Source organism: Triticum aestivum, chromosome 5D (genome assembly GCF_018294505.1).
Source record: "Triticum aestivum cultivar Chinese Spring chromosome 5D, IWGSC CS RefSeq v2.1, whole genome shotgun sequence".
Taxonomy (NCBI): domain Eukaryota; kingdom Viridiplantae; phylum Streptophyta; class Magnoliopsida; order Poales; family Poaceae; genus Triticum; species Triticum aestivum.
This window is the reverse complement of record NC_057808.1, coordinates 9,601,375-9,612,033: the sequence shown is the minus strand read 5'-3', so window position 1 is coordinate 9,612,033 and position 10,659 is coordinate 9,601,375. Positions and strand designations below refer to the sequence as shown.

At 40.9% G+C, this 10,659-nt stretch overlaps 1 protein-coding gene across 1 annotated transcript; it reads right to left on the bottom strand.

Annotated features, from left to right (window-relative positions):
- Positions 1-458: 458 nt before the first annotated feature.
- LOC123120128 (uncharacterized) lies at positions 459-5,656 on the bottom strand. Its single transcript, XM_044540148.1, has 4 exons — positions 5,639-5,656; positions 4,817-4,915; positions 4,005-4,397; positions 459-2,605 (listed from the first exon to the last, which is right to left on the bottom strand). The coding sequence occupies exons 1-4, from the start codon at positions 5,654-5,656 to the stop codon at positions 479-481; spliced, it is 2,637 nt and encodes an 878-aa protein (XP_044396083.1). The 3' UTR covers positions 459-478.
- Positions 5,657-10,659: the final 5,003 nt, after the last annotated feature.

Genomic DNA, 10,659 nt, shown 5'->3' with positions numbered 1-10,659 from the left:
CAAATAAGTTTGTAGTGCATGTAAAAATGTTCATTTCCTTTTTTTCTGTCCTCTTGAGAGAATGTATGTTGGTTTAGCTTGTCTAAAAAAAAGTATGTTGGTTTAGCAATGGTATCATGTAGCCTTTATCCAGTTCTCAAAAAAATAAAATTGAAGCCTTTATCTAAGATGGTCGTGTTGCTAAGTAATATCTCATTCTGAAAAAAAAACTATATCTAGCTAGAGTACTGCGTTGATCATTTTATATATTTCCTTCTTTTTTATTCCCAGCTGTCCATGAAGCAAACTGATTATACATTTTTCACGAGAACAACTTTTGCATTAAAGTAGGGTGGAAACTGTACCGAAAAAGAGAGTGGTCTGGCCACCAACAACACTCACACACTCACACACAACACCAATAATAAAACATCACACCAGTTGACCAGGTAAACACTTACAATTATCCATTGCCTTGACCTTTATTCTCGGGATATCATCAGAGGCGAAGAGTTACTTCATTGTCACCGTGAGCTTCGGCGATTAGGGATTTCACCTCCCTTTCCTTCCTCGCGGCACTTGTAAACAAAGTGTCCAAAATCTTAGCAATGGAAGCGCTTACCCGGTGTGTGTCACCGCCATAGCCTCCCCCGCTCCTGCCGAGGAGTATCTTGGCAACTGAAGCATATACCTTGGATGCATCATGGTTGAGCTGATCAACCACTTCCCTCGCTTTCCACTCAGCATGCGTCAACAACTCATTATCCTTCTCGACGTCACGGAGGAGGATCTTGGCAACCGAAGCATATACCTTGGTTGCATCACGGCTGAGATGGTCGGCCTCTTCCCTTGCTATCCACTCAGCGCGTGTCAACAACTCATTCTCCTTCTCGGCAGCGCCGAGTCGTCCTAGGCGCTCCTCATGCACCTTGAGCCGCCCAATAACCTCTTGGAGTGTCATGGTGTTGAGGTCGCCAAACTGCTCAATGGTTGAAGCAATCTGGAGGTACTTGTTGGGGACGGCGCGGAGGAACTTCTTGACGGTGTAGGGCTCCTCGATGTGCTCACCGAGTGCGTGGATCTTGTTGACGACCGTCGTCAGCCGGACGGCGAAGTCGTCCACGGACTCCGTCTCCTTCATGCGCAACCCCTCAAACTCCAGCTTGAGGGTTTGCAGCTTGGCATCCCTCAGGCGCTGGTCTCCGATGTGCATGGTCTTGAGCGCCTCCCACGCCGACTTGGCTGTCTTCTTTTGGGATAGGAGGAACAACGTGCCCTCCGGGATAGCTTGGTAAATGGAGGCCAATGCCATTTGGTTCTTCCTCGCAGAAACTTTGGGATGATCTTTGGCTACCACCGCGTCCCAAACTCCTTGAGCACGCATGTATGCCTCCATCTTGATGGCCCATGCAGCATAGTTGTTGTCTGCGAGCATGGGATACTGCAGCGGGCCTAAGTTCATCGCCGGCTTGGAGCTTCCCTCGACTGCAGAGTAGAGCATCGCCAGAAAGAGCGAGGCCACTGCAAGTGCCACAGCAACACTCGGTAGCAAGTAAGAGCATGGGTTGCTCTTTGCCCTTGCGATGACCTTTCCCCATCTAGTAGTAGGAGAAGGAGAAGGAGGAGGATTAGCAGCGGCAGCGGCTGCAGAGGCATCGGCAGCCTTGCTGGCGTCCTGGACATCTTTTTGGCCCGGGGTCAGGAAATGAGCATTAAAGAGATCGTCCATGGTGGTTGCACGCTGCCAATTGTTCGAAGATAGCCATGACAACATGTAAGGCAGCCCTGATTTCTTGTACTGTTCGGTGTTGCGGATGTCCGCCGGCACCATCTTCTGATAATCCTCCTTGAAGGCTGGCACATTTTGGAAAGTGTCCAATAATGTTTTCATTCTGCTAGCAAGACTAGCAAGATAGGCTTGTTGCTGTTGAGGAGAAAGTGAACCATTGGCCTTCAGCTGATTGATCCGTGCGAGCTCTTCTGCCTCATAAGCCGAGCGGATTTCATTCAGCCGTTTCACCCGTGCGAGCTCTTCTGCCACATCATGGTCCTCGGATAGTTTGCTGGAGTATTTATCAAGTGGTCGCATGACAGACACATCAATGTCGGCCAGCTGCTTGCTCACGGCACTGAGGCCATGGTACTGGCCACCGATGGTCAGGACCTTCTGCTTGCCCTCCTTCGTGGCTGGCAGCACCAGGTAGACGATGAAGTTCTTCTTATCGCCGGCGTACATGTTGTTGATGTGCACGGTGCCGGACCGCCTGTCAGCGCCAGTTTTGTTGGGGTAGCCTCCAGACGCGATGGACGATATGAGGACACCGTCAGGAGTCCCGAGGGTGATCTCGACGGACGTGGCGGCGACGGACGTGATGCCAGCAATGAATAGCTGGAAGGCGTAGTTAATCTTCTTGGGGTCCTTGTTGACGAAGGAGTACGTGCCGGAGGTCTGGTCGGCGATGTACTTCAAGGCATGAGGGTCGTGGTCGTCGCCCAAGCCAAAGGTGTGTGCTGGGAAATCGGGGCTAATAGTTTCCTTGAAGATACCATCGTCCAAACCATCCGACAGGAACACGATGCAACCTACACGGCTGCTCATCTCCTGAGTTTGGCGCCCCCGCAAAATCTAGCATAACAACAAGAAAAAATTATGGACGGAAGAATTTGTTCGGAAAAAAAATCATGGCTATATATATGTACAGAAATGCTAAATCCGACATTAGATTTTTGAGCATGGCAAATCGAACGGGTTTTAGGCAAATTATGTTGTCGTGAGGATGGCAATTTCCTATAACAAGTATGACAATTCCTGGCAAAAAACTGAACATGGCAAGATTGCCATGCTTGCTAAAGAAAATTGTCATCCTCGTGACAATATAATTTGCCACCTCGGACATTTGATTTTTCTTTTGAAAACCACCTCATAAATTAATTAAGTAAAAGTGTTATTACAATTGTTCATTACATAATTCACCTCCGACGTTCGATTTGCCATGCTTATAAAACCGACGTTCTATTCATAGCGAAATCCTATATGTATGTAGCACTGATCGATCATTGATAGAACAAATAGGAGAAAAATTTAAGACACACCGCTTAAATCTAATCTTAGCAGGCACTTGATTAAGAGTAAATTGGGGTATGTACAGTAAGAATAACAAGATGAAAAACAAGTAGGTTTCGTAGGTTTAGTGCCCTCTTTTCAATAAGTCTTCCATATGTGCTACTCCATCCGTCTGAAAAAATTTGTCCCTCAAATTGATGTATCTAACACCAAGCTAGTGCTAGATACATCCATTTAAGAAATAAGATTGAGACAAGTTTTTTCGGACGGAGGGAGTATATGTCTAAACACATGCATGGAGATGTGTAAAGCAAGTGAGTTCATTGAGGCTATTATATTTAAACATCGATTTAATGACATTAGATATAGTAGTACTGCATTGGGGTTGCCCTTATGTCCCACATGCATGGGGATGTCTAAAGTTCTTCATTTAATGAGTATATTTTGTATTTGATACACGTACCACAGAAATGTTCAAATATAATTGTTTAATTAATATATTTACTTAATATGCCTATGTGTTATCTTGAAAAGTGTATGAGATACAAAAGACGAGAAATATAGTTTTAAAGAATGTTCAATGTATAAGTACTTAAAACCTCCATACATGAAATCTTGTACATGTATTATTATCATCACATTTTGGGGTCTAAAATAGTACCCAAGTCTTTCGGAACATAAATTTCCCTAGTGTTTCATAGTTAACAACCATGGTTCTACAAGCAACTTACCTAACTATGACCGCTGAAATATTAAAATGGTCTTGATTAATTTGCAAGATCATGTAAGTTGCTTAAAAAATCATTGTGTGTGTGATCGTCTGGCCGGGTATGAATTCTTTGTAGCTGAATCTTCTCGAGTCCATAAAATGAGTAAAATTTCCGTTGTAAAAAAGTTCAATGTATATGCTGCTAGCCCACCACACCAATATCTATCCAGATTCACCAAGTCAAGGGATTACCTGAGCTCCCTCGTGCAGAGCCGGGCCCATGTTGGTGCCACCTTTGGTGAAGAGCTCATTGATCTTTTCCCGAGCGGCTCTCCGCCCTTGCTCAGACATGTATGTGAGCTCCATGAGGCGGTACACATTGGACTCAAAGGATACGATGGAGAGCCGGTCGTCGTTGCCGAGCTTGTCAATGACGTTTGTCATGGCCTGCTTCATCTGCTCCAGCTTGTCCCCAAACATGCTCCCGCTGATGTCGAGTACAGCCACGATGTCGATACCAACGTGCCGCTGCGGCTTGGAGCCTCCCCCCTCGTCTAGTGCCGTGACCCGCACCATCACCGGGAACATGTTATGCGTCTTCTCACATGGATACCCGCTGTTTGCCGTGAACGCTTGCACCTTCACCTGAACATGCATATGCAAGGATGCAGCTAACCAAGTTAATTTAGGTACGACGGACAATACGCGTAATAGGCTGGCTCATGGAAATTAAGCATGGAAAGAGGTGAGCTTTGGCTTAATCTCGTTACCAAAGTGGTATCGCTCGTGATCCAGGAGCGCCAACTCGCAGCCGCCTGCCAGACGAAAATCAAAAGCTTGATTTTTAGCAACATGCTAAGAAAAACAAGAACAACAAGAACAACAAGAAGAAAACTGATCGAGTCACCTTCCCAAGGGCCATCTTCTTAGCTAGCTAGTTGATCTTGTTAGGGATCGAGTATTGCTTCTGTGCTTGCAAATTGCAGTGTGCTCTGAGCTTGAAGTATTGCATGGTTTATATAGAGGCGACAAGCAACTAGCTACTTGGTACCAAACGTCCTCACCAATATACTATAGCAACAAGAAATGAGGTGTTGTAGTATAATTTTGAAGACTTGAAAGACTTGATACTTGTTGTAAGACTCTTGGGTTGTTGCTTTGTACTGGCAATGCCTTTCATAAAGATAAATAAGCTCAATGTCGAAATGTTGCGCTATACTTTCATTGGACGCTTTGATCTTCTCGTCTCCCTCCAGCTACACAACTGAAAGAGCCTCTCATCTTGCAAAGGAGTTCCTATTGATGAAGGCGTTGATCCCATAGATTGTATTCCCTAGTCCCGACTTTCTGGTTTATATGTCTCACCTGTATTATTAGATCGTCAATTTAACCAATAAAATACAAGTATATTTCATACAAAGTATACTATCGAAACTTCTTGCAAATACAATTTTTTTAGGGATCTTGCAAACACAAAGTTAATGATATATCCTATGTATATCTAAGTGATCTCATTTGCAAGCCACCCACACCATCACACACATGCAAGCCCTCCACCTCATTTTTATTTATCAGCAACGAATAATTGATATGTAATTATTTTGTGGCACACAACTCGTATTTCATTGCTCAAACTTTTGACCTAGTAATAAACAAAACTAATAAATCAAACGAGAGGGAGCATTGAAATGGTTGTATCTAAACATCCGATCAGCCAAAGCATCCTTACAAAGCCTTGGAAACAATCCTTATCCATGGACTTTTTCCAAAAGAACCCTAGGAAATAAGGAGCTAAACAAAAGGAGATTTCTGGAGGAAGATAAGTTTACAGATAATCCTTCGATATATATGTGTGTATTCGTAATAAATAATTGCAATCATCTGACGTGTATGCAGTTGACCATGCCGACGGATGCATGTGAGGTGTGCAAACAGCATGATGCATACAGCCAACCAAACTTGTATATACTGCAAATTATCTGGCAATTTTTATTTGAGTGGGAATGCGAATTAAGAGACTTGTAAAACCGAGAGAGAGAGAGAGAGAGAGAGAGAGAGAGAGAGTACCATACAGGTGGCGTCTAAATAAATTTAAATAACATTGAAATACAGATGTATATTGGTACAAACAAAGAACACAGTTAATAAATCTGTACAGACACCTTATATTATGCATGGGTCAAGATGAAAAACTTGCACGTTTTCAAGAAGATGGAGGGAGTACGCAGTGCTTTGCACACCAGGTGCATATAGCTTTGCACACCAAGAAGTATCATCTCTAGGTTACTAACTACTAAGTAGCACACAAAAAGTTAAGTTTTATGTTCCGTTTTTTCGCAGGGAAAGTTAGGTTAGTAGGATTACTCTGACATATAATTATCTGTCATTGTAATCAAGACATTCGTTATGCCATATAGGAGAAAGATGCGCATCATATCACTTGAGAACGAGACCACATTATTACATGGGCCATGGTGTGGATTCTTTTTCAGAAATAAGAGAGAACATAGCTTACCCAAATAATCTCAACCTGCTTCTGTATAGCCCACCAAGTTTTGCATTCTTAATTCAAAAAACATCATTATGTTATATGCATTAAATCTAATATACAGTTAGTACTCTATCCACTCTTCACTAAACTGTAGGGTGCAAATACCTGTATAGGCTGCAATCAAGTGATGCTTGGTCATATCGAGTTGTCACATTTTCAGCTCTTTATTTTTTGGGTGGGAGGTAAGGGAAGGGGAACCTTCCTACCACCATCAATGTATATTGCCTTGCTGACTAGACCAGACCAATTTGTTTTCTCGACCTGGATTGGTTTAAGGTCCCTTTATTAAATCCCCATGATCCAGCGTTAGATCGCAGTATAATCCTTGGATATGCACATCTCTAATAATAATGGCATTCCTGATACATGAATGGGAGATGGACAAATTTTGTCATGCTATACATCCTAAAAGTCGCAATTCAATGATGCATTCCAGTCGGCAGGGTAGAGGAACTAAAAATATGTATTTCATCGTCCCAATTATAAGGCTTCCTCGAATTCTGAGTCAACGTTTGGAGGTGGCTGCTCTAGCCTTCAAACTACCCACAGTGGAAGTAACATAGGTGGTAACATCACACATATATAATCAAAATAGATGATGTGAAAAATAATTAATGAAGAAAGAGAGGCATGTGGTAACATAGCTAGTTACTCATAGTATGAGTAAGATTAGCCACAATGGGGAGTAACTTAGACTAGTAACATGCATATGTTACTACTCTATATTACTACCTCTATAGTGGGAAGTAACATATGTGTGGTGTCATGCAACGCTTCATTTATTAGGTTGTAGACTCTTCTTGTCTTGGTATGTGTGATGTTTCTCATACTATGAGTAAGAGTAGTCACAGTAGAGAGTAATTTACAGTAGTAACATATAGGCAATCCTAGACTATGTTACTACCTCCATAGTGGGTAGTAACATATGTGTAGTATAATGAAAAGCTTCATTTATTAGCTTATCGACTCATTTTGTGTTGGTATGTGTGATGGTACTCATAGAATGAGTAACTAGCTAAGTTACTCAATTTACATCTCTCCTCATTAACTCATTGCCACATAAGCAAATTTACTGAGTTGGACCCGATGTTACTCTTGAAATTACTCCCACTATGGCCAGTCTAACTAGCTATGTTATCACATGCCTATTTTTCTTCATTAATTACTTGTCACATCATCTATTTTGCCTAGATATGTGTGATGTTACCACATATGTTACTCCCACTATGGGTAGTCATAGCATGAGTAACATCACACATACGAAGACAAGATGAGTCTACAACCTAATAAATGAAGTGTTGCATGACATCATACATATGTTAGTCTCGACTATAGATGTCGTAACATAGACTGGTAACATATAGACTGGTAACATATGAATGTTACTAGTCTAAATTACTCCCAATCATGACTAGTCTGATTGGTCATTACAGAAAATTTAGATAGCATGTTATCTAAATTAAGAGAAGTCATCATCAATTTCATATATAATCAAGGAGGTGTACATAGAAATAGTCATGATCGAACCTTTGTACTTTTCTGGATTATATACTACTACTCGGTAGACAGCCATGGTTCATTAGCAAGGACTTGTGCACCTTAGTAATTACAACGACCCCATGCTGCCGTCTGACTTTCTTAATTAAGGTGACAATCATTGATAAATAAAAGAGGAGGTTTGCGTATGTGAATTGATATTTCCTTATATATGATGACTTGTTAGGAATGAGTAACTTGCACAAATTGAGGCCCTAAACAAGGGAACTATCTAGTAAACTTTTCATCACACCACACATTGCATATTACTACCTCTAGTAGAATGGCTCAACTACACTGCGAAAGGCCTTAACACTTACCAAGACTAGACTGTTGGGGGCAGGCCAAAGATAACATTTTTATACAGAACGTGGTGATTAAATCAGGGCAACCCATTACAACTAGAAGCTATCAAGCCAATCATGCATTTAAGAAGGAGAGAGAATGGGTACTGAAGTTGATATGTTTAATTTGTATTAGAGCACTCCCAATGCATTATACTTTAAGCTATATCATATGCATTGAATATCTCCCCACAAAAAAAAGAATATCTATTTAGATAAAACTCCTCAAATGCATTGTATCTTATTATTGTATCAAAAAGAGCTCTTGAGACGAGCATGAGTTGTTTTGATTTTGGTGCTAATACCTATGGTAACTCTCTCTTTCCCCATTAAACAGGATGCCACATCGAATTTTTTCTTGGGTGTCATGATTAATATATAGTCCAAGGTGTAGTATTGAAACTTCCCTTATAGGGGTGATTAATTTCTACTAAACATAAACAAAGAAGCTTTGCTTTTCTGGAAAACAAAGAAATCATCAAGCTAGTAGACATAAAAAACAACTAAGATGATTTTTAGCTCAATGCAAAAATATAAACTTTTTCCTTGGGCGGGGGGGGGGGGGGGGGGGGGGGGAGAAAAAGTAATGAAGTTGGCAGCATATGTATCGGACATGGTCGCTCCACATGGGCGGCACAGGCGGAAACAAAACTCCGCCGCCAGCGTTCCCTTCTCCATGTCTCCCCCTCGCTGTCGCTAGCTTACGCCGCCCGGCAAAGCCTGCCAGTGGCCGGTGGCCGGCGGGATCTTCCTCTCGCGTGGCCATGATGGTGGGCATGCGATGTACATGGCAGTCGCTATTACCACATGCCTCTCTTTCTTCATTAATTACTTGCAAGTTGCCACATCATCTATTTTTCCTAGATATGTGTGATGTTATCACCTATGTTACTCCCACCATGGGTAGTCTAATATAGTCTAGATAACTATGAAGGTTCAGTATAGACAATCACAATTTTTGTACACTTCATTGACTACACATATTAAATGACGTGATGAAATTTCATAAGTACTAGTCTACTTGCTCGCAAAATTCTTTGTTTATGGCCACATGAAAATTAATAACCCTTGGTAAGAAAAAAGAACAAATTACACATGCAACCTCCCCACCAATTAATGAAATAATATGGAAGCTATGAAATAACTAAGACAAGCCAACCGAATATATATAATAAAATTCTTAGTTTTCTATAACCATTAGCTATTAGGTTCTTGTACGAGTAAGCCGGGATATATTAGGTTTGTGAAGTTTAAATCATAGGAAATAACTCATAATTTTAAGTGACTGTTCTAGCTCATGTGATTGAACTCTTCCGTCATAAAAAAAGGTATTCCTTAACTTGCTTCTCTTGAAAGTAAACTGTTCATACGTCGACATGGATAATGCACATCTATGAAGTTATGACAGTCTATAGGACGAACCAGATATATATAATGTGTACATTGTGTTTTGACTTTTGCTTTGGATTAGCTTAAGATTACGTATGGTGCTACGTGCATGTGAGACATCAAGCTGGAATTCATATAACTGAAGAATTAAAGACCAGCCGTCCAGTCAGTCCTATTTGGAGTCTTAGTTATTCCTACCTCGAGTACAACCTATTCATACTCTCAGACAAAAAAAACCTTAATCTTACCTGCGACTACGATTCAGATTTCTGATTGTTGTTTTATTAGTACAGTACAGTTGTCTCTGATTGAAAATGTGTGACTCGAGGAAAAATAACAAGAAATACTGAAGTGATTTTATTTACGTTACAAAACTTTCACTTGAGCTTCTTTGTATGTAGGGACACACACGTGTTTCAGTCGCACGGAGTTAGTACATGATCAGCGACCTTCCTCACTATCAAATGTCACTTAAATTCAAAATCTTACAGCTTGAAAAAATGAATGCAATATTTATGTACACGTTTTTGCAACATCGTTAGAGTATTGTTTGTGCACATTATGAAAATCAATGCAAAAACATCGCATCATTTTAAATACATCCCACAACAAAGGAATGGTGAAGATGCACAATAGAACCCGGTCACGTTTGATGAGTTTTTCTCTATAATCTAGCTAGCTAGAACCATGTCACATACATATGCCGCCAACTTAATTTTTCTCTCCCCCAAGGAAAATGTTTATATTTCTCTAGAACAAAGTAGGTTAAATCGCTAGACATTGAGCTCAAATCATCTCAACTGGTATTTTTTCATATGTCTAGTAGCTAGATGATTTATTTGTTTTCCAGAATGAAACAAACTTTTTTGTTTATGATTAGTAGAAATTAATCACCCCTATAACGGAAGTTCCAATACTACACCTTGGACTATATCTTAATCATGACACCTAAGCAAAAATATATGTTGTGACATCCTGTTTAATGGGGGAAAGAGAGAGTTATCTTAGGGCTTAGCACCAAAATCGAAACGACTCATACTTGTGTCACATAACATATCAAACGAGAGTTGTTTTAGATAATAAAATA

Bases quoted from the DNA above. Each gene is read 5' to 3' on its own strand.
- LOC123120128 (XM_044540148.1), bottom strand. The intron at 4,398-4,816 runs GTGAGGACGTTT...ATGCATGTTCAG, and splicing joins CTTGTTGCTATAGTATATTG to GTGAAGGTGCAAGCGTTCAC. The intron at 2,606-4,004 runs GTAATCCCTTGA...TTGTTATGCTAG, and splicing joins CTCTGCACGAGGGAGCTCAG to ATTTTGCGGGGGCGCCAAAC.